The following is a 25381-nucleotide window of genomic DNA, read 5'->3' as shown; positions in this document are numbered from 1 at the left end:
GGCTGCTAGTTGAATTTTTCAATGAAGTTGCAAAGAAACCCAGAAAGACTCCAAAATCTTAGTTCAAATTGACACTGTTGTTTTCTTTTTGGTTTGGGGTAAGAGAAAGAAAAATGATTAACAGGGAGGCGAATATAAACTATGAACACCATCAGTCCCTGTAGTAGATACAAGTCCCTTGGTAGACAGAAATGGGCTCAAGTTACATTTATCACAAACTCCAAGAAAAGAGAATTGAAACTTAGAAAAAGTGTACAGGTTCACTGTCAGCAATCTGAAATCAAACTCCCTTGAGTTCAGCAGAAATAATTATTTACTATGCAAATGATTTTGCTTCCTCTTGTTCCTTTTCATATTCTTAAGATGAAAGCTCTATCAAAAGCAAACTCCCCCAAGATTTATTCCAAAGAGCAGTGACCAGTACCCTACCCACTCAACACATGAATTGCCTAGGAAAATAAACTGAGAATTCTTTAGGAAAAGAACTCTCACTGCATTTTTATTTTAAAAACAAGCTGAAAGAAAATAAATAAAATGAAAATAATCACTCGACAAAAACAACTGCTGCACTTTGCCATCCTTATAGAGTAGCTATAAGGAAATTCAGAGAAGGATAAAATTAATAGAAAAAAAGTATTTGGCATAATGGTGTACTAAAGTGGACAAAGTAGAGGTTCAGTAGTAATATGAAGTCCCAGTCACTATTCATATTATATTTAAAAGCCATAATTTTTCTATTTTTAAATAAACATAGATACTATCATTATTTTTTAATGCTTTTCAGATTTGAAAATACATGCCTTAATGGACTATATGAACAATTCAAATGAGCATCCAGTTTCTGGTTGTACCAGAATATACTACCTGAAATAAGAACACCTAGTACTCTTTTGCTCATTTAGAATTTAAATATGTACCAGACATCTTGAGCACTGAATCACCTGAATTACAAGTAGATACTATGAATGAGAGGAGACTCCAAATGTTTCTTTTATCATACTCAAGGGGAGTAAAGTAAAATTTTTTAATATGAGACATTTGGAGATGTCTCCAAATTTGACACATTTGGTATCCACCGGCAGCATAGGCTTTTTTCCCCCTAATATTTATGGGCATTTAGGGGAAAAATAGTACGTGATTCAGTGTGTTCTGAAATGTTCATGATATTTCATTTTTTATAAAACATAGTCGTTTAAATTACATTCTCCAAGATAACTCCAAACTTCCTGTCAAGTTGACCAGTTTTCACAATAGAAGAAAAAGAGATCTTAAGTCACCATTAAGAAAAAAGATCTTTATATGAATTCATGAGCCTGAAAGCTGTGCTCTGAAAACTAGTTAAAAATCAATACTGCATGGTATTAAGCAGCTTGCTAAAGGTCTCAAGCTAGAAATTCCATGGCCTTTAGCCACCAACTAGCAAAATCCTTCTAAAATGTTTTCCATTTCTCAAATGACCTTGCTTCTTATATTTAAAAAAAATTCAGATTTAATTTTATGCACTAAAATATTATAATACTGGAGTAGAATACTAATCAAATTGATATTATTTTTTCAAGTTAAAAATATTTACACTAAACTTAAAAGTCACCCTTATTGGTCCACTTGAGAAAGGAAAGAGTCTGGTTCAGACACTACAAAAAGCAACTGGCATCATCACTTCCTTTATGCCAGAAAACTTGACTCCATCTGTATGTGAGAGAGAACATGTTTCATCGTTCATCCCCTCCATATGCCAGGGTCAGTCCCACTCTTCTGATTTCACCTAAATGATTGTATTTGTTGATTTTGATAAAAGTGCTGAATGTCTTCATGTAAATATTGTGCTAGGTGCTGAAGCAAAGATGAACTAGAAAGGCTCTGATAGGACATAAATTACAGCCAGTTACAGTAAAAGCAGAATCTGAAAAGTTCAAATAGGTTTTGACCACTTTCCTTCTTTTTTTTTTTTTTTTTTTTTTTCTTTTTTTTATTGCATTTTAGGTTTTGGGGTACATGTGATGAACATGCAAGATTGTTGCATAGGTACACACATGGCAGTGTGCTTTGCTGCCTTCCGTCCCCTCACCTGTATCTGTCATTTCTCCCCATGCTATCTCTTCCCACCTCCCCACCCCCCGCCCATCCCCCATTTACCCCCAACAGACCCCAGTGTGTAGTGCTCCCCTCCCTGTGTCCATGTGTTCTCATTGTTCAACACCCGCCTATGAGCGAGAATATACGGTGTTTGATTTTCTGCTCTTGTGTCAGTTTGCTGAGAATGATGGTTTCCAGGTTCATCCATGTCCCTACAAAGGACGTGAACTCATCGTTTTTGATGGCTGCATAATATTCCATGGTGTATATGTACCACATTTTCCCTATCCAGTCTATCATCGTTGGGCATTTGGGTTGGTTCCAGGTCTTTGCTATTGTAAACAGTGCTGCAATGAACATTCGTGTGCACGTGTCCTTGTAGTAGAATGATTTATAATCCTTTGGGTATATACCCAGTAATGGGATTGCTGGGTCAAATGGGATTTCTATTTTTAGGTCCTTGAGGAATCGCCACACTGTCTTCCACAATGGTTGAATTAATTTACATTCCCACCAACAGTGTAAAAGTGTTCCTATTTCTCCACATCCTCTCCAGCATCTGTTGTTTCCCGATTTTTTAATGATCGCCATTCTAACTGGTGTGAGATGGTATCTCAATGTGGTTTTGATTTGCATTTCTCTGATGACCAGTGATGATGAGCATTTTTTCATATGTTTGTTGGCCTCCTGTATGTCTTCTTTTGTAAAGTATCTGTTCATATCCTTTGCCCATTTTTGAATGGGCTTGTTTGTTTTTTTCTTGTAGATCTGCTTTAGTTCTTTGTAAATTCTGGATATCAGCCCCTTGTCAGATGGGTAGACTGCAAAAATTTTTTCCCATTCTGTTGGTTGCCGATTCACTCTACTGACTGTTTCTTTTGCCGTGCAGAAGCTGTGGAGTTTGATTAGGTCCCATTTGTCTATTTTGGCTTTTGTTGCCATTGCTTTTGGCGTTTTGGTCATGAAGTCCTTGCCTACACCTATGTCCTGAATGGTTTTGCCTAGATTTTCTTCTAAGGTTTTTATGGTATTAGGTCTGATGTTTAAGTCTTTAATCCATCTGGAGTTAATTTTGGTGTAAGGTGTCAGGAAGGGGTCCTGTTTCTGCTTTCTGCACATGGCTAGCCAGTTTTCCCAACACCATTTATTAAACAGGGAGTCCTTTCCCCATTGCTTGTTTTTGTCAGGTTTGTCGAAGATCAGATGGTTGTGGGTATGTTGTATTTCCTGTGAGGCCTCTGTTCTGTTCCATTGGTCTATATCTCTGTTTTGGTACCAGTACCATGCTGTTTTGATTACTGTAGCCTTGTAGTATAGTTTGAAGTCCAGTAGTGTGATGCCTCCTGCTTTGTTCTTTTTGCTTAGAATTGACTTGGCTATGCGGGCTCTCTTTTGGTTCCATATGAAGTTTAAGGTGTTTTTTTCCAGTTCTGTGAAGAAGGTCATTGGTAGCTTGATGGGAATAGCATTGAATCTGTAAATTACTTTGGGCAGTATGGCCATTTTCACGGTGTTGATTCTTCCTAACCATGAACATGGAATGTTTCTCCATCTGTTTGTATCCTCTCTTATTTCGTTGAGCAATGGCTTGTAGTTCTCCTTGAAGAGGTCCTTTACGTTCCTTGTTAGTTGTATTCCTAGGTACTTTATTCTCTTTGTAGCAATTGTGAATGGCAGTTCGTTCTTGATTTGGCTCTCTTGAAGTCTATTACTGGTGTATAGGAATGCTTGTGATTTTTGCACGTTGATTTTGTATCCTGAGACTTTGCTGAAGTTGTTTATCAGTTTCAGGAGATTTTGGGCTGAGATGATGGGGTCTTCCAGATATACAATCATGTCATCTGCAAATAGAGACAATTTGATTTCCTCCTTTCCAATTTGGATACCCTTTATTTCTTTTTCTTGCCTGATTGCTCTGGCTAGAACTTCCAGTACTATATTGAATAGGAGTGGTGAGAGAGGGCATCCTTGTCTAGTGCCAGATTTCAAAGGGAATGCTTCCAGTTTTTGCCCATTCAGTATGATATTGGCTGTTGGTTTGTCGTAAATAGCTTTTATTGTTTTGAGATACGTTCCGTCAATACCTAGTTTATTGAGGGTTTTTAGCATAAAGGGTTGTTGAATTTTGTCAAAAGCCTTCTCTGCATCAATCGAGATAATCATGTGGTTTTTGTCTTTGGTTCTGTTTATGTGGTGAATTACATTTATGGACTTGCGTATGTTGAACCAGCCTTGCATCCCCGGGATGAATCCTACTTGATCATGGTGGATGAGCTTTTTGATATGCTGTTGCAATCGGTTTGCCAGTATTTTATTGAAGATTTTTGCATCTATGTTCATCATGGATATTGGCCTGAAATTTTCTTTTCTTGTTGAGTCTCTGCCGGGTTTTGGTATCAGGATGATGTTTGTCTCGTAAAATGATTTGGGAAGGATTCCCTCTTTTTGGATTGTCTGGAATAGTTTCAGAAGGAATGGTATCAGCTCCTCCTTGTATGTCTGGTAGAATTCAGCTGTGAACCCATCTGGACCTGGGCTTTTTTTGGGTGGTAGGCTCTTTATTGCTGCCTCGACTTCAGACCATGTTATTGGTCTATTCAGGGTTTCGGCTTCTTCCAGGTTTAGGCTTGGGAGGTTGCAGGTGTCCAGGAATTTATCCATTTCTTCCAGGTTTACTAGTTTATGTGCATAGAGTTGTTTGTAATAATCTCTGATGATGGTTTGGATTTCTGTGGAATCTGTGGTGATATCCCCTTTATCGTTTTTTATTGCATCAATTTGGTTATTCTCTCTTTTCTTTTTTATTAATCTGGCTAGTGGTCTGTCTATTTTGTTGATCTTTTCAAAAAACCAGCTCCTGGATTTATTGATTTTTTGAAGAGTTTTTTGTGTCTCTATTTCCTTCAGTTCTGCTCTGATCTTAGTTATTTCCTGTCTTCTGCTAGGTTTTGAGTTTTTTTGATCTTGCTCCTCTAGCTCTTTCAATTTTGATGATAGGGTGTCAATTTTAGATCTCTCCTTTCTTCTCATGTGGGCACTCATTGCTATTTATTTTCCTCTAGAGACTGCTTTAAATGTGTCCCAGAGATTCTGGTATGTTGTGTCTTCGTTCTCATTGGTTTCGAAGAACATCTTTATTTCTGCCTTCATTTCATTGTTTATCCAGTCAACATTCAAGAGCAAGTTGTTCAGTTTCCATGAAGCTGTGCGGTTCTGAGTTAGTTTCTGCATTCTGAGTTCTAACTCGATTGCACTGTGGTCTGAGAGACTGTTTGTTATGATTTCTGTTCTTTTGCATTTGCTGAGGAGTGATTTATTGCCAATTATGTGGTCAATTTTAGAGTAGGTGTGATGTGGTGCTGAGAAGAATGTATTCTGTGGATTTGGGGTGGAGAGTTCTGTAAATGTCTATTAGGTTTGCTCGTTTCAGGTCTGTGTTCAGGTCCTGGATATCCTTGTTGATTTTCTGTCTGGTTGATCTGTCTAATATTGACAATGGGGTGTTAAAGTCTCCCACTATTATTGTGTGGGAGTCTAAGTCTCTTTGTAAGTCATTAAGAACTTGCCTTATGTATCTGGGTGCTCCTGTATTGGGTGCATATATATTTAGGATCGTTAGCTCTTCTTGTTGCAGTGATCCTTTTACCATTATGTAATGTCCTTCTTTGTCTCTTTTGATCTTTGTTGCTTTAAAGTCTATTTTATCAGAGATGAGAATTGCAACTCCTGCCTTTTTTTGCTCTCCATTTGCTTGGTAGATCTTCCTCCATCCCTTTATTTTGAGCCTTTGTGTATCCTTGCATGTAAGATGGGTTTCCTGGATACAGCACACTGATGGGTTTTGGCTTTTTATCCAATTTGCCAGTCTGTGTCTTTTGATTGGGGCATTTAGTCCATTGACATTTAGGGATAGTATTGTTATGTGTGAATTTGATGCTGTCATTTTGATGCTACCTGGCTGTTTTGTTGGTTAGTTGATGCAGATTCTTGATTGTGTTGCTGCTTTTTTACCATTTGGTGTGTTTTTGGAGTGGCTGGTACTGGTTGTTCCTTTATATGTGTAGAGCCTCTTTCAGGAGTTCTTGTAGAGCAGGTTTGGTGGTGATGAAATCTCTGAGTGCTTGCTTGTTCACAAAGGATTTTATTTTTCCTTCACTTATGAAGCTGAGTTTGGCTGGATAGGAGATCCTGGGTTGAAAGTTCTTTTCTTTAAGGATGTTGAATATTGGCCCCCAGTCTCTTCTGGCTTGTAGGGTTTCTGCTGAGAGATCTGCTGTGAGTCTAATGGGCTTCCCTTTGTGGGTAACCCGACCTTTCTCTCTGGCTGCCCTTAGCATTTTCTCTTTCATTTCAACCCTGGTGAATCTGACGATTATGTGCCTTGGGGTTGCTCTTCTTGAGGAATATCTCTGTGGTGTTCTCTGTATTTCCTGGATTTGAATATTGGTCTGCCTTGCTAGGTTGGGGAAGTTTTCCTGGATAATATCCTGAAGAGTATTTTCCAGCTTGGATTCATTCTCTTCATCACATTCAGGTACACCTATCAGACGTAGATTAGGTCTTTTCACATAGTCCCACATTTCTTGAAGATTTTGTTCATTCCTTTTTGCGCTTTTTTCTCTGTTCTTGCCTTCTCTTTTTATTTCATTGAGTTGGTCTTCGACCTCTGATATCCTTTCTTCTGCTTGGTCAATTCGGCTGTTGAAGCTTGTGCATGCTTCACGAAGTTCTCGTGTTGCGTTTTTCAGCTCCATCAATTCACTTATTCTCCTCTCTATGCTGTCCATTCTCGTCAGCAGTTCGTCCAATCTTTTTTCAAGGTTCCTATTTTCTTTGCGATGGGTTAGAACATGATCTTTTAGCTCATTGTAGTTTCTTACTACCCATCTTCTGAAGTCTGATTCTGTCATTTCATCACCCTCCTTCTCCATCCGGTCTGGTTCCCTTGCTGGTGAGGAGTTGTGATCACTTTTAGGAGGAGAGGTGTTCTGGTTTCGGGAGTTTTCATCCTTTTTACGCTGGTTTCTACCCATTTTTGTGGGTTTATCCACCTGTTGTCTGTCTCTGTCCCAGGGAGTTGGAGCTTTATGAGTTTCCGTTGCACTACTGCCTTTTTTGATTTTTTTTTTTTTTTTCAGGTCGGACCCGCCCAGCTAGCAGCACGCCTAGCCTCTGCCTGCCCGCAGGGGCTTTGCTGAGCTGCTGTGGGCTCCGCCCAGCTGCCCTGAGCTCTTCCCTGTAGTCCTTTTTATATGGGCGTAGTTAGAACTGTCTGGGCAATGGTGGCCCCGCCTCTGTTATGGCGGACTCTCTCTGTTGTGGCAGGTTGCCTCGGCAACGGCGGGTTGCCTAGGCAACGGCAGCTTGCCTCCGTAGCGGTGGAGAGTCTCAGTAATGGCGGAAGCCCCTCCCCCACGGAGCCGGACCGTCCGGGTTCAGCTGTGCTTGGTTTGAAGGGCTCAACCCAGAGGGTTTCCAATTACTGTTTTTGTTTTCGTTGTTGTTGGGGGTGGAGGGGTGGGACCAACCGAGCCTGATCACCTGGCTACCTGACTCAGAGTCTTTTCTTTTAAGTTGAACGACCCCGCGTTCTGGTCGCTTGTTGAAAAGGCGCCGGGATCTCCCGTGCTGCGACTCACGGAGTCGGCTCGAACCGCGGCGCCGGCTCCTGGCGGATTTTTTGCCTAGGAATCTCCTGGCCTGGCTCGCTATTTCAGATGAATGGGCAACTCTGCCGTCTCAAGGCTCTGCTCGCCAGCTAAGAGGGCTCCCAGACCAGTGGTTTTTGTACGGAGAACCGCAGCAACAGGGAGTGGTCACAGCAGCCGCGCGGGCGGAATCAGCCCCGCGGGGGCCAAAACAGCCGCACCGGCTGGGACTGCGACGCTGGCGACCCCTCTGCCTGGGTATCTCCTGGTCTGTGGGCAATAAGAGTTCGTCTGGAAATGCGGCGTCCACTCACCCTCTGCACTTTCACTGGGAGCTGAAGTCCTGAGCTGTTCTTAGGCGGCCATCTTGAAAGTCGGGACCACTTTCCTTCTTAATATGCATAGTAAATAACTGATATAAAGCAAAAATTTCATGAACAGTTCACTATTGATCAAATAAGCTATGATCCTACTGATTACCTATAACTCATACTGCTAGCTGACTTAGTACGGTAACACCCTTCTCCAATAGTACCATATTCCAAACTCTCTATGTCCTTCAAGATTAAGTTGTACCTTTTCTTGAAATTATTTCCTCAGTTACTATCTTATCCGAATAAAATAAAGATCTACCTCTGAGTAATACTGCTTATGCTCTGGAGTCCTGTGTACAAAAGCTCTCTACTGGAGATACTAGTTGTTTATCCAGTAACCAGTGATGCATTTTTTAAAATATAGTTGTGGTAGGTACTGCCCTCTTTACCCCTAACTGGATAAGACCAAGGAAGCATGTAGTCATTTTGCTGTCACTAGAAGGTGGGTCTGGCTTATGACAGAAGCCAAAATCATGAGCTACAAAGTGAAGAATTGGAAAGAACATGCATCTTTGATGACTTGATTAATAAACACAGAAGCCTATCCTACACTCCCCAGTCAGAAAAGTTTGTAAATATTCTTCTGTATAAACTAGTTTATGTGGTCTTACATAGGAAAGTAATGACATCAGTCTGAATTTCTTACTGTGTTAAATACCAACTCTGAATAAGGTTGGGCAATTACCCTGAGAAAGGTTAGATAAAGGAATTGATATTAACATCAATTTATAGTTAGAAGTCACTATTATTCATTAGGAACAGGCTAAAATATTAACTGAATACTTTTGTGTCCAGAGCATTCTGATAATGGCTAACAGTTGACACTAACATTTAAAACTCAAGCCATTAACAATGACAAACAAAACTGTGCTTTCAAACTGAAGTACTTAAAATATAGTTGTAGTTTCACAGGTAAAACATAACAAACAATTTGGAATAGAAATTGAGTGTGAGGTATAGCAATCAGAGAATTTTATAGAAGTTTACTCAGGTCAGCTGGTTAGAGATATAAGTGGGTCTTTGATTTAGACAAACGGAAACTGATGGAGGAGAAGATCACAACTGAGGTAGGGAATGGCAAAATAATCCGTAATATAATTAGACTACAAAGTTGATGCTTTTCAGTTTGAAGCTTGTGAACACCACTTCAACCTGTATTTCACACGTTTTACACTTCAATTTTGTAAAACACTGAGAAAAAATATCTACTTTTCATCTCATCTCTATAAAAACTTCCTTTTCAATAAAAATTGGCTTCCATAAGTTGAAGACATTATCATTATTCAAAATGATCAGGAAGTGAAGCTAAAGTCATGACAAAGTAAATTCTGTTTCTTGGTACTTTTTAAAAATTCCTCTGTGGGTAAACATAGATCGATAGTCTTCAGCATGAAAATTTTGCAGTGGAATTTTCATTTGTAACAAACAGCAACAAAAAAGCCTTAAGCATTCCCTGTCACTTTCAGTTTAGGAGAAAATGCGCTAATAAACTCTTACCCTTGGGTCATCTTTGACAACAGGCAATACCATGCCAGCTCTTATTAAAGACTATTCATATCACTGCCCCAAAAATTTCCTTTAAAATTACCATCTTTTGTATCCATGTAACAGGATGTCAGCTTTAAATGTGCCAATGAGAGGTAGGACCTGTCAGCACAGTTAATACTCAGCATTGTTTCAACACCAGGACAGCTGACCCCCAAGGGTATGTTTTCGGTTAGTAATATTTATTTGGTGGTTATCTCAACAAACAAGAAAACTTATTCCTCTATATTGGTTTCCAAATAAAACAGTAAGCAAAGTCTCACCTGTAAGTATTAAGTATAGAACAACCCAAAATGTGTTGAAAGAAAAATAAAACTGCCAAAACTATCAAAAAAATTTTTTTCTAAAATGATAGCAGACTGGATAACAAATTCAAAATGCCATCATCTTTAAACTCAATCTTTCCAACATAAAAATCACAAAATATATGGCAGGACTTTCTTTAAAAAAAGAAATAAGAACACCAGTTGTGGTGGGTCATGCCTGTAACCCTAGCACTTTGGGAGTCTGAGGCGGGTAGATCACGAGGTCAGGAGTTCAAGTCTGGTTAAGGAGTCTGAGAAAAGTCTGGCCAACAAGGTGAAACCTGTCTCTACTAAAAATACAAAACTTAGTCAGGCACAATGGTGCGCACCTGTAGTCCTAGCTACTCAGGAGGTTGAGGCAGGACAATTTCTTGAACCCAGGAGGCAGAGGTTGAGATTGTGCCACTGCACTCCAGCCTGGACCACAGAGTGAGACTCTCGTCTCAAAAAATAATAGGAAAAAGAAAAATAGGTCAAATTTTTCAATGCAAATTAAGGATCCTCTTTTTATAAATTTTATTGAAATAATTATTAATTTAACAAGTAATACTGAGGGAGCAGCTGTAATGTAGTTGTCCCCAAGTAAAGAAAATGAGGCTTTGATAAAATGATAAAATCTACTTATCAATTAAGATGAACAAAGGAGATCTAGTAATGACGAAATGATTCTCTTTTAAAATAAACAGGCAGAAGATGTTCATATGAAAGAACGAACTATACATGTAAAGGGAGCACCTGGATAAAAGCAACAACAGGTCTTCTACAGTCTTCTGATGAATAGTCATCAGGAGTGACTTTTCTTGAAAAAATATAGATAACTATATAGACCATATGTAACTACATATTATATGTAAAAGCAATCTGGGTACATTGTTAAGACATGATCTCCTTCAGTGGTTGCAAATTGTGAATGCATATACAATTAAAAAAAGTTCCAATGAGCATGATAATTCAATAGCACACCCACATTCCTGTATCCATAGCATATCTTCAGGCTTTCCAAATTAGGCTCAGGTGAGAGAGATGCTGGAATGGGACTTAACAAAGATGCATGTGTGAACATGTGATAAATTGTTTCTCTGCCTAAATACTTAAGTCAAATACCATCATATTTTCTTAATTGGAGCTGTGATCTCATAAATCTGTGCAGGTGATATGAGCTAACTATAGAGACACCAGAGAAGTTACATTGAAAATAGTCATATTTAACCAAAAAATATTTTTTTAAAAAATAAGCCATAGAGTCTACCAAGACAAAAGTTTACAACAGGTTGATAGCACTATCCAATATTGTTAATGTAAGGGAAAATTGTATTGGAAAAGAATGAGCTCACCAGTAGTAATCAAGAAACAGTGGGCTATATTCTGGCTCCATCAATCTTTAGATTTAATTGGCTCTGGGTAAATTATGAAAAAGTCTGAATTTCAAATTCCTTTTCATTAAAAATATCAAAGGTTAAAGTATTAAAATCAAGAAAATATTAAATAATATATGTAAAAGATATTTGACGCTAAGTATTACAAAATGCATTGACTAGAATATGGACGTATCTCATACTCTCCTTCCAGCTCACAGGCCTTGGCATGTGCTGTACTCTGTTGTCCCTGACCGTGTGTCCATAATCCCTAAGTGAGCAACCTTCTCTCAACCCTCAGATCCTTACTCAAAGACTCACTTGCAAATGCCTTGCATGACACATTTACAGTCTCAGCTCCAGTTTAGATATTTTTGCTAGAGACTCCCACACTTCTCCTTGAAAAGACTTAAACAATTTATAATTATTTTCATTTGTGTCAATATCGATTGATGCTTGATGTCCTCCTCAATGGAGCTGCTTTACCTCTAGATTTTCATAGGACTGAAGTCTCTATTTTTTTAAGCTTTCAGCTCAGTTGTTGCTTTCTCAGAGTGATCTTCCAGACAGCCTTAACTAAAATACCAATTTCCAACATTTTGTGTCTTTTTTTTCCTTCATAGCACATACCATGACTTGATACTATGTTTTCAATACCTGTCTATATAGCCTGCCTAACATGCCTCAATATGATGCTCCATGTGGGCAGGAACATTGTATTACATTTATAATTGTATCTCTAATGTCTACAGTCTAGAACAGTGCTTAGAATATAAGAGAAACTCTATACATTTTAAATGAATGTAATATATTTTTACATTTGTATTTTTCCGGTATTCACTACAAATATGTACTGACAGGTCAGAATCGCTGACATTCTTCTAGTAACTTTAGTATCTAAAAATATTAGTGAGGACTGTTTGGTAGTTCTAATTTTCTGAGATTCTATAACAGATATGCATCAGTGAAAATTCACTATTGGGTTTTGATGCCAGTAAAATTTGTAGGTCTACATGGAAATAAAAGCTTTGACCTTGACTTGATTGCCACAATGCTTTGAAGAAAAGTCAGTATCTGAAGAACTGTTTTAAACAGGAAGAACTGGATCTAAAGTTAAAATACAAACTAGGTGATGACAATATGGAATAAAGTATTTAATATATTTAGTCCACTTAGAGCATTATAAAATAGATTTCTTTCAATGGCTAACATTTATTAGAAACTTTGAAAACTTTACAAACTACAGTCTTAATCTTACCTTCACACATTCTCAGAAACAATAATGATATTTTTATAGTGATCTGACATCAAAAACACTATGGTTTAAAAAGCAATAAAAATATCTATGGAGTTGCTTTTGTTCTAATAAAGCCACACAATTTTGTGAAATGAAAACCTTACCTCTCACAATAAGCTGAGCAAAATTGGACACACCAGAACCTCGTTCTGACTGAGTTACACAGCGATACAAATCCTGGTCAGTTTTTGTCACTTCTTGCAATCTGAAGGAAGCGGCAAATCTTCTGTGATTGATGTTCTTAGTCTGGGCTACTGGTATATCTTCTCCATTTCGTCTCTGCAAACGAAAACAATTTTTAAAAACAGGATCTCAGCCTTTCCATAAATCTATAAAGCATCTTAGCAAGCAATATCTGTGATAAATTAGTCTTGTTGCAAAAGACCCACATATTTTTTCCATTGTCATTCAATCAGGAAAAGGATGTAAGTAAATACTGGTATCCTCTAAAGCAGTTAGGCACAAAAGATCCGTTTCTTGGAAGACAATTTTTCTATGAAACAGTGGGGGAATGATTTTAGGATGAAACCGTTCCACCTCAAATCATCAGGCATTAGTTAGATTCTCATAAGGCACTCACAACCTAGATTCCTTGCATTCATAATTCACAGTAGGATTTGCTCTCCTATGAGAATCTAATGCCACAGCTGATCTGATAGGAGGCAGAGCTCAGGTGCCAATGCTTGCTCACCTGCTGCTCACCTCCTGCTGTGCGGCCCTGTTCCTAACAGGCCACAGACCAGTACCAGTTTGCAGCCTGGGGGTTGGGTACCCCTGCTCTAAAAGGTATACATTTGACACGTGGTAGTAATCTCAGTTCTCAATAAAATTGCTACTACATCAGAGTAAATGAATTAATAGGAGAATTAATGGGTCCATGATAAATGATGCATTGCCCCCATGCTCTCAGGGTAATATATAGAAGTTTCTTTTAGCCCTTATGCCATACCACATGTGCTGCAGCATGTTTGACCCCATCAGAAAAGTAAGACCATTGCCTGTGCATCTCTGTATTCCAAATGCATAGCATGTACTTGCCACAGAATAATATAGTAATGATGAATAATTTAGAGACAACCCAAAATCTGTACTCTTTGCAAATGACTCTCTCTTTGGCATTAATGACAGCCAATTTATACATTTTAGAGAAGTAGTCAAAAGAGCCTAAACATTAAAAGCATATCTGTCAAATTTCAAAATGAAATACTGGAAACCATATTTATGATATCAGCATATCCCAGACAAGGGTAATAAGCATAAACTAATAGGAAATGACTGAAAAAAAATAAACTATAAAAATTTATAACTTCTGCATGTTCAAAGACATCATATATAAAGTGAAAAAAAACAAGTCACAAATGGTGATAAGTTATTTGTCAAGGAAATGCCCATCAGGAAATAAATAGCCAGAATATATAAAGATCTTCTATAGCTCAGTAAGGAAAAAGATAATAAAAAATGAATAGGCTATAGAAAAGGGAAAATGTATATTTCTAACCACCATGAAACAAGATTGTCAATCTCAATTTTAAGACTTCTATATGTCAAAGACAGCAAAAAGGACAATGAAAACCCACAACCCTGAGAAAGAATTGGTCATGATCCACAAGTTCATTTCTTGTTGGTGAAATGCTAACTACCCCTGGTATCTTTCATACTACTTAAAATATCATTTCATAGGACTATATATGGTAAACAAAAATGGCAACATTCCTGTTGCAAATGTAAACTGCTAGAATGACTTCAGAAAATGAATTGTTACCATCTAGTAAATTTGAGGATGCATAAACCTCAGGACCCAGCAATATCACTTACAAATTTCTACATTTGAACCACCAGTGTATATGTGATCAAGGAGATATGTACAAGAACTCTGAATTATGAATACAAAAAAGTCCCAATATTTCTGAGTAGTAAATAAACTGAATTTTATTCATTCAATAAAATGCATTATAACAGTTAAACTAAGAAAAGTAAAACCAGCAGTGTGTTGGTAAAATTTGAAACTGCTAATTCTTCACTAAAAAAAAAACATAAAATGCAAGCCTGTACTATTTGTCCATTTCTGCTGTGTAAATTCTCCACTATGGCAACTTCAATTTATCAGGAAGTTATGCAAACTTCCTGAAAACTTAACACATTTTTGGTACTCATTGGTTCCAGCATTCCACTGATTAGTAGCACATGTACGCATGCTTAAATGTTAAAAAAAAAAAATCCTTACGAATAAGATGGCATGAAATAAACTGTTAACTTCTATTAAACTAGGGTGGAGGTACATTAATGACTATTTTATTGTTTTCTATGATTTTTTTGTACATTTGAAATAATTTATATTTTTTAGAGGAGAAAATAATAAAGAGGATACTCTATTGCTTTAATAGTTTTCTAAATCCTAAATATACTGTATCTTTAAATATTCTTCTCCATATCTGAAATTGTGTATATGCATATCATGTAATAAATACATATATGTGTCTGCATATCCACACTTAAATATCTAAGGACACCAAATCCCAATTAGGATTTTGCTATTTTTTATTCATTGTTTTTATTAAAATTTCTCTGCTTACCCACCTATTTCATGATTTTTGCAGCAAGATACCCTGATTATTCTCTTGGATAATAAGGAAGTGAAAAAGCAGCTTATATTAAAAAACACTTAAATATAAATCCATAAAATCAGTCTAAACTCTTTCCCCACAAACCACATAAACAAACAAACAAAAGTCATTACACATACAAATCTCAGACTGCATGTTTTTTTTTTCAATTAGCACATCATTTCCACACAATCTTCTTACTTTTGTTAAACAACCTCATCTGGGCGTCCTCTATCTTCTCTTTCCCGGTGTGTTCTCAAACTGTCTCCTTGCTCCCTACCATATGTATTTCTCAGTTCTTCTGCAAGACTAGCCAATTCCCGCTGCCTGTTTTGCCTTCCAAATTCTCTTGCACATGTACACAGCCACCCAAGTCTTTTCACACTATGCTTTTCAAAATCCTTCTCTTGTGAAGAGATTCTGAGTATCCTTAATGTTTCCTTCTCAATAATCATTATTCCATCTTTTCACCTTAATTGGCATCCCTCTCACAACACTACTCTCTCAAAGGAGGGTACATTTTCTAGTACCTTACACCCTCTTTCAGGGAGAGCTACCATTTTCCTGGTTCCTAACATGAAGACAACTCTTCCACTTTCCCACTCAACCACTTCCCAACCTTTGGAATTCCCAGTGTGCCCACATATCATTCCCATCACTGAGAATATTCATAGACCAGACTATCCTCCCTATCCCAGTTTTCTGAATATTCCCATTGATCCTCAAACGCACTTTGGCCTCAGTGATCACCAACAGTCTCCTTTGCCATTTGCAACACCCAAGTTCTTGTTCTGCGATAGTTTCCTCTCGAATCACAACCATCCCTGCAATTCAGTATCTCGCTCCTTCAATCCTCTACATTGGCAAAGACCTCATTTTGTGACCCTTTACTTTATAGCAGCCATTTCAAAGAGACAATCTCTAGCCTGAAAGAGCTCCATATTCTTTCAACTTTCTATTGTTTATGCATTGCCAATATTGAATTTGCACTATTTTATCAACTATTCTAAAACTACTGACCTTTGCAGAAATTGGTCATTTGTTCTTATGAAAAATTTCTGTGTTATCCAAAAATGGAGATTAAAAACTTGCAGACATTCCTACTTGATTTCCACAGTGACCTGATCTACGGTATCTAGCTCCTTCCCCTCTGCTTCGAGTTCACATTCCATCAGCTCATATATACTCTTCCCTTTCTACTCATGCTGACAGGGTCATGTATATGGCCTTAAAAACTCTATAAAAGATTATGAAAACTTATTAACTGGCTTTTCTATCTTAAATCTTTTCTACCAGGATACTTCTATAAATGTCTTTTCATCTCTTTGTATACTGAAATCATTCTGAAGGTAGAGTTTCATGTCTCACTTATACATAGTTTTTCCTCCATGACATCTAACATATATTATCTTTATTTAGTGGGTGGCTCAAGTACTTTGTTAAAATGAATTAAACTCACTGAACATTTTAGATATAAGAGTTGCATAAATCCTCCTTAGGCTTTTATAAGTTATAATAAAATACTTTTTAATCATCAATCTAATTTAATAATAAACGGAGGTTATAAAACTATTGAATTTCTAGGACATCAAGAAATCACTATACCAAGCTACTTACTTCAGAAGTAATTTATACCACAGCTCAGAGGCTGAGGAGTATACTTAAGCTCATCCAGTCAAGATATCACAAAGTTGATATATTACATGACATTTATATATGTATTAATATACTAAGGTAAGTTTATATAGGATATATGTTACACAATTAATGTGATAATGTAATTACTGTATCACAAAGTTGATATATTACATAATGTTTATATGTGTGTATTAATATACTAACATAAGCTTATATAGAATGTATATTATACAATTAATGAGTACAGAAGACATATAATATTTCTCTCTTGAAATGACAAAATTAACAGTCATAATATTCAGGTTATCTTCAGCAATCATTTAACAAGCACTTCTATGTACCTTATGTTAGCTATTACTAGTTCTGTCACTTCTCTCTCTCTTATGAACTTCTATGATATAGTGATATCCAATTAAAGTTCAGAAAGATTAGAAATATGATACATAGCCTGTAAGCAGCAGGACTAAAACTCAAAACTAGGTTTGATGACATAAAATCCAGCAGACTTTCCTCTAAACTAAATCAAAGCTGTTATGTTCATTTTGGTTACAGTTCCTTTCCAACAAACTGATTGTTGTTGAGGTTTAATCAAGGCATTGTTCCAATGGGCTAATATAATCTATTATATTAGACATTGATTTCTTTATTCGGTTTCCAATAACTCATTAAAGCTAAAGGTAATAATTTAAAACATGTACATTCTAGAAGCCAAAAATAATTTTTTGTAATCCAAACTTACAGGTCTTTCCCTGACTACACATTATCAACTTATCAGAGCAGGCAGTGCCAGTGGAGGACGATGTAAGAAGTAATCGTAACTTTCTCGTTTATGAAGTAATGTTTGCATATTTCTCCACCTTTGCTATGTTTTTCAGTTCTAGGCTCTTTATTCTGCTTTGAGTTTTTAATGTATGATTTCTCCATTGCAAATATATACTCTGAGAAGTATTGAAAAATGAATCACACATTATATGATCCAAGGAATTGTAACCTAGCATGGTTTTTCCCTGCTTCCCACCCCACCCCCCAATCCTTCTCAGGCGGATGTACTTATTTTGTCTCCAATACAAGTTGTTAGATAAAACCTGTCACTTACCAAGTAACCCTGGGCAAACCACTGTAATCCTCAGTGTTATCACTCCTCTCCTCTACTATACTAAGTAAGCTTTGTCATGCACAGTATATGCAGTGTTCATTTGACAAGTTCCATTCCTAGTAGAATATAGTGATAATAATGGTTGATTCTCCAACATCTATTTCAACGAACCAGGCTATTAACTAACCCCCTCGCAATGTGGTCTAAAGACCAGTAGCATCAGCATCAACTGGCAGATTGTTAACAAATGCAGAGTTAAGAGATCACTTGATCACTTTAGATATACTGTATTGAAATCTGCATTTAGCAAGATCTCTAAGTTATGCATCAAGATACTACACGTGGAGACACACTGGGCCATTAACACTAGGTTAATGTGTGTCTTCTTTCCATTAACAGTGACATGCTATAAAAGTGGAGTGTATGTACGGACAAGGAGTGTATGCTGGCCAAGGAGGTATGATAGGAATTGGTCGACTTATTTCTAGAAAGGTTTCCTCACTTCCAAGGAGACATATAAGAAAAATGGGTTTCTTTGGCTTTTTCTTACTGTCATGCCTAAAACAGAAGGAGCTGACTCATCACCATGAGGCAGACCAATCTAAGGGAAATGCTGAGGCACTCAGGATGGCATACCAGATAGAAAGACAGAAGAAGTTACTGATCAAATCTCTGAAATGACATCAAGAATTACCAGAGCCTACTTATTTTTGGACTTTCGTTAAATGAAATAATACATTTGGTTTTCTATTACTTTCAGCTTGAAAGTATCCTAAAAGAAATATGGTACAATTAAAGTATTGTACACTTTCCTTCAGAGTCTCTATTTTCAAAATTTGAGGAGTAAAATTAATCTACTTTCATTTCAGACTAAAAAGAGCAGCACTGACAATACATGTCGAGATTATTTAAACTCTATTGACTTGAAAATAATCAAATTACATTTATTATATATTTATTTTCTCATTGACTTTTCTGGGAACATAATAACACATGATTCTCTCACCTTCTTAAAATTATAGGACTTAGAAAGACACTATTTTCTTATGTTTGATGTCTAGGTCCTTGTTGAACAGCATCAAGAAGACTGCTTATGAGTTGCCAAAAAAAATTCCAAAGTGAATTCACACAACTATGACCAAACGAGGCTGAAATGAAATTTACAATATTTCAGCCAAATTAATTCCAAGGACCTGAGAGTTCTTACTAGGGCTTGTATGATATATAAGATTTGTATGAGGGCCGGGCGCGGTGGCTCACGCCTGTAATCCCAGCACTTTGGGAGGTAGAGGCGGGTGGATCACAAAGTCAAGAGATTGAGACCATCCTGGTCAACATGGTGAAACCCTATCTGTACTAAAAATTCAAAAAATTAGCTGGGCATGGTGGCGCGTGCCTGTAATCCCAGCTACTCAGGAGGCTGAGGCAGGAGAATTGCCTGAACCCAGGAGGCAGAGGTTGCGGTGAGCCGAGACCGCACCATTGCACTCCAGCCTGGGTAACAAGTGCGGAACTCCGTCTCAAAAAAAAAAAAAAAAAAAAAAAAGATTTGTATGAAATTTCTTCAATCTCCCAGGATGATAAAGATTTTTCATCACTATCTCTATTACTGAAGAATAAAATAATTCTATAATTTTAAAAACATGAAATAATTTAAATGGCAATTTTAAAAACAAAAGGATTTCACAGAAAACTTAAAGATAATTTAGAAATTTCTGAATTAAAAGTACTATGTTATTATTTTGAGAGAGGCACTTATTCTTATTTATGGTCATAGAAATGATTATACTTATTTCAGTGGAGTAAATAAATAGTGTTCTCCTAGAAAAAAATATGCTGAAATGACAATAATAAGTTCAAAGTATTGACTTTCTGGCAATAGAAGGACGGAAGAAGGTAAATGATATTTGACAGAGAGAGAAAGAGGTGGTGAATATTATAATTCTGAAATAAAGCAGGTAAAAATATGCTGGAGATAGCAAATACTAGAATCGGAATTATTAATCAAGTGTAACAAAATATAACGTCAGCTATTAAACAAGAAAAGGAGTTTCACTCTAAGAATCACAGTTATCTTTGCAATGTGGAGAAAGATGAGCAATAAGATGAGCCACACAGAGAGAGCACATGTAAGTAGACAGAATCATGTCTGCTGGGGATGCTACCTAGCTTCTAGCCCTGAAGCAACCATTTGTGAGCTGAACAATTTCTCATCATTTCTCAAATCTCTACCTTTTCATCTAAAATTGGAGATATGTATTTGGGCCTACTTATTCAACAGAGATGATGAGAATACTCTGAGAGATTATTGTGCAAAAATATTCATAGCAAATGATGATAATCACAATATGATGAAGATGATAATCCAAACAATATCTAAGCAATTATCTGTTTGATAACTGTGACAGTCTTTTGATGTGTGAATTTGCCTATGCTATTATTCTCCAGTTATTTCATTAAATGCTAAACTTGATGACCCTGTGAAGGCATTTTGTGGTTGGACTTAAAATCCATAATCTAGCAAGTAAAATTAACCTAGATATCTGAGTGGACTGGACTGAATCAGCTGAAAGGCTTTTAGACAGGAAGTGAGGCTTCTCCAAAGTAGAAAAAATTCCAACAGTGAACAACAGCATCAGTCTGTGCATGAATGTTTTAGCCTGCCCTTCCCAAGGGCTTGCCCTACAGACTTCAGACTTGCCTAGCCAATCTGCACAAGCACATAAACCAATTCCTTGCAGTAAATCTCTTCAATTTTGTATATAAAATCCTACAGTATGTAATCTTATAATTATATATATACATATACACACACATTTCAATAAAATCATATCTATCTCCTACTGCTTGTACTTTACTCTCTTGAAGCCTGAGGGATAGAGATGATTTTACGACCAGAAGTGCTTCTAGAGAATCAGATTTTTATGGATGAACTTTCTGATTTGGTTCTGACTCTGGGTTTACTGAAATTTATTTTTCAATCTGATTAGATTTAAACCTGTTTTGCCAGTGGCAAAGAAGACACTACTAGTTCATGACATGATGTAGCAGTAGAGGCATGTAAAATATCACATTAGATATACTCCTAATTAAGAATCGTCGGAATGCAAAGTCTTGGCAACCATTTATTCTACCTTAGAACATTTTAGTCAAACAAACAAATATAATGGAATTGGCTGGTTGCTTCAAACTGCATTGTAGAAAGCAGAAACGTGAAGCACATGAGTCCACAACTATAAAACCACGCAATTCATAGTGAGAGGGAAGGTGGGTGAACCGAGAAGACAAACGCAATGAAACCACCAGATCTCAGGGATTCTGGGAAGCTGATGGCAGTAGCACAGATTTTTAAATATTTCTGAACCTGCCACATATAAACAGACTAACAAGAGAGTATGGAAATAGAAGGACTAGACAAAAGTGGGGAAATCCCAGAAATCTCAAAAGGTAAGCTGCCATATTTTAAAACATAAAACAGCAGAAAAGAGAATCTGTAAAATCAGGTAAAGTTTCCTGAACCCCACCTAATTTTAAAACTTCCAGAAAACTTATTTCACATAAAAATGAATAACTTAAAATTATCAAGATCAAACCTCACATAAAGATTTAAAAGATTAAAAGAAAATAAGGAGCAGAGTATGATCCTTAGTTTCAATGAAAGTCAATCAGAAAAATATGTCCACAAAACAGATCAAAACCACAACATAATATTTCATATTAAGAAAATAATTCATGAGATGTAACAATATAAACAATAAAACTCAGAAAGGAAATGACAATTCAGGAAAATTAGAAATTAAAGAAATATTTTAGAAATTACGAGTAACTACAGTAAACTTAACAGATGAGTCTTGAAGAATGACAGAATGTGAAAAAGGAGAAGTTATTAATGTTTACAATAAGGAGAATTAAAATATTTAAAAGTAATCAATGATGATAGGCAAAGATTAAACACAGAGCTAACGAGTCTCTAAAAGATCAAGGGAACAGAAATAGTACTAAAAATTGTAATTTTTAAGAACTTCTAAAATTTACAAAAAGTTTATAAACTATACAATGAAAGAAATACCACATTCCTGATGATAATAACTCAGAGTGACCTACTTTGATACATATTCTGGTAAGAGTCAAGAGAAAAAAAATCATTTGTGTATCCAGAAAAAATAGGTACAGACAATCACCAAGGCTTTATGGTGACTGACTGTTACCTATTCTGTCTGTAAAAGAAAATGAAGTAACATTATTTAAGTTACTCAAGAAAAGAAAATGTGAATGAAAGATTTTATATACTGCAAAATTGACTTAAGAATCAAGGCCACAAAAAAACTATCATCAACATCTAAAATCTCCGGGATTACTATTTCCATGGGAAGTTCCTAAGGAATCTGAAACATAGAAAATGCATTTCTGACACCCAAAATTAATAGACATGACAGGCGAGCTAATATTGAATATTAAAAACATAGTTACATTTAGAAGACTAAATAGGAGCAAAGTAGAAGAGACTATATTATCCATGCAATAGCTACATGGTTGACAATGAAGCTTCAGTACAAGTTTTCAAAATAATATTAGATAAAACTAATGTACAATTATGATATATTCTAAATCTATCTTCTGTATCACTGACAACCAGGAATATCAATGTGAAAATAAAATGTAACTGGAAGTTGTAATAGGATAAATATTGAGTTTCTAGGCTTCAATTTGAAATATCCCTGTGAACTCATTAGTTATTTTATCATTAAATACATGTGTATATATTTTTTAGTTCTATTCACTGAAAAGATCTAGAAGTGAGTATTCCTCAGAAACCACATTATGATCTTGAAATATAGTTTCTTACTAAAACTAAACAGGGCATCATTGAAAAACAACTGATCCCACATCCAGAGGAGAAGGTGAAACATCTCATAATACCAAGTGGCAAGGAAGTTCTCAAAGTCTACTACAATCACATCAGAAATAATCAGGAGCAAATTTGGAGATGTGCCCACAAAGCAAAGATGGGACAATTTAAGATTTAATAATAGTAATATTTGCAACAAATTAAACTCCATTAAATATGTTTAAATCCAGGAGTTTATGACATTAAAATAAAAAAAGAACAATATGTCATCTTTGCAGGATTATAGGGAACCAACTCATTATATTAAAAACTAGTAAATAAACCAAATATTGGAGCATTTATCTTCCCTTTCTTTAATGAATTGTGTTATTGGGTAACCAAATAGTAGATTAGGGTGATTATGTATCTCTTCATCAACTAAACAAATACGAAAGAAATAAGAAACAAACGAACAAAAAAGGTTAGCATGTCACAATTTTCTGCCCCCAGGAATAAATATAGACATTAATCATCAGAGACTGCCAAGATCACAAAAAGAAAGATGACACATTTTGTTCCTCCTGTTATTATACCAAGCACATCCTACAGTGATGCCAACGGATCAAACTTGACCCTAGATCTGGCTGCCAATTTGCAGGAAATAGAAAGGAAAGAGGCACATGTGGAACTGAAGAGGGCATTAGCATGCAATCAGCAAAATGTGGACTGGGAATCTAGAAGTCGAACATCCTAGGCTCAACAGATAAATTGTGAGGAAAGGAATAAAGGACAAACCTACAGATTAAAAGAGATTTTAAAAGATGTCTATTTTTTAAAATTGATAAGACTATGGTGTCTAGGGATCCATATGCAAGTGAAACAAACTACAAGGGCTAAAATTCACGGTTATTTGTAGGGGCAGGGAGACTCTCTTTTGTGCCTGGCACAGAGCACATGGAAGACAACTCTGGGATAGCTGGCAAGCTCTCTTTCTTGTCCTGTGTGATGTTTACCTGATGAAAATGCATTGAGTCATAATAGTCTTTATTTTTGTGTGGTTTTCTATATCTATGTTTTATTTTATAATATTTTTGTAAATTTTACATCTTTCTAGCAGACTACTTTTCATAAAGAAGAAACCAAGCCTCACAAAGCTCCATGTTGTAATACTGATCCCAGGAACTCAACGGGAAAGTTATAAAGTGCTTAACATGACACACCTAGAAACACACTAAAGAGGCAACTCTACAAACAGTAGGAGATCATATTGTTCCTGCACAGAAAGAGAAGTAAATTGTTATTTCTAGATACCAATAAGAAGCAATCCTTGAACTTCTATGACTGCCAGGTTTTTACAGTACTGTTCCAAGAATAGATAAGAAAGGTAAAGAATACTATACACATTATTCATTTATGATCAATTACGTAATCTGTAGACATTACAAAGTTTATAAATAATTAAAGAAGGAAAAGAAAGCATTATATCTGTAAGGCAATGAGCTCTTTATGATAGAAAGCCACACAGAAAATCAACCAAAATGACCTCAGGGTATTTATCAATTCTAAAAATTAATATTATTAAACTTTCTGATGCTCATTGTTACATATGCAAAATGCCAGAAAGTGAAATAAAAACCTTATAATCCATGATAGGAGATCAGTGACTTTATCTCAAGACATATAAGCAGAATTCTTTATATAAAGCTATGCAGGAAGAAGATAATGCCATGCATTAGAATAAACCAATGGCCCCAGGAAAAGCAGGACTGTAAAGAATGTTGGCTGTTAGCTACCAAAGAGAATACGGTCTCTTAAGTGGATCAGAATTAACTATAAACCAGTATATACATGGCAAAATCACTACTGCTTAAACAAAAGATAGAAAAAATTAGAATTAAATAGCAAGCTAGTATTTATCTGTCAGCTAAAGTTTAGAGCAGATGACAAGAAACTAGGAAAGCACAAGGGATATGGTTTGCACTCCTCACACTCTGTTTTATGAGCCATAAGTTACAAAAGCAGACAAGGCTGAAGGCACCAACAGTTTTCCCATTGATTTGTTCTCCTCAGTGACTCCAGAGCCACTCGGAGGTTTAATTTGGCCACAGGCTTCAAATTGTCTTGGTAAACTTTTATTAAAGCTAGAAGAGTCAAAAGAGATTGAAATATCTCCTCATTTTTCACTCCTAATAGGATAACTTACATGCAGTTATGAAGGTAGAAAGAGGTAAAAAGTAAACAACGGTTTTAATAGACAAATGAGCTCCAAAAATAGAAATTGAGAAAATAAACTCATTGACCGTCTTTCAAAAAGACACTGAGAAAATGTACAAAGCTTTCTTTACTATTTCATTCTCACATCTTCCTAAATACTCTAAAATGATACAAACCAGGCCCAAAACCATTTTGTTTCTTAATTTGTCCTCTCCTTTCCTACTCATGGATTTTCCAATTCCACTGGCACTGTCCACAATCAGGCCCTCATTCCCTGACAACTGTACTGAGAATAGAAACCTCTTCCTCTTCCAGCAGTCTCCATCATGGTCTAGTACCAACTTTGCCATAAACTCTGATTACCTCCACTCCTCATGGTGAACCTTCCACTTCAGTAAGATC

General features: G+C 36.3%; 1 protein-coding gene across 9 annotated transcripts in view; it reads right to left on the bottom strand.

Moving 5' to 3' along the window:
* The window catches only part of PTPRK (protein tyrosine phosphatase receptor type K), a 578471-nt gene that overhangs the window by 259046 nt on the left and 294044 nt on the right, over positions 1–25381 (bottom strand). For all 9 annotated transcript variants that reach the window (XM_074397496.1, XM_074397495.1, XM_074397497.1 and 6 more), the window contains exon 6: positions 12705–12879. In XM_074397496.1, coding sequence (XP_074253597.1) covers positions 12705–12879 — 175 coding nt within the window. The remainder of the gene's footprint in view (positions 1–12704; positions 12880–25381) is intronic.

The sequence above is a fragment of the Saimiri boliviensis genome, chromosome 4 (assembly GCF_048565385.1).
Source record: "Saimiri boliviensis isolate mSaiBol1 chromosome 4, mSaiBol1.pri, whole genome shotgun sequence".
NCBI lineage: Eukaryota > Metazoa > Chordata > Mammalia > Primates > Cebidae > Saimiri > Saimiri boliviensis.
The sequence above is the reverse complement of the archived record's forward strand: the minus strand, read 5'-3'. Positions and strand labels throughout refer to the sequence as shown.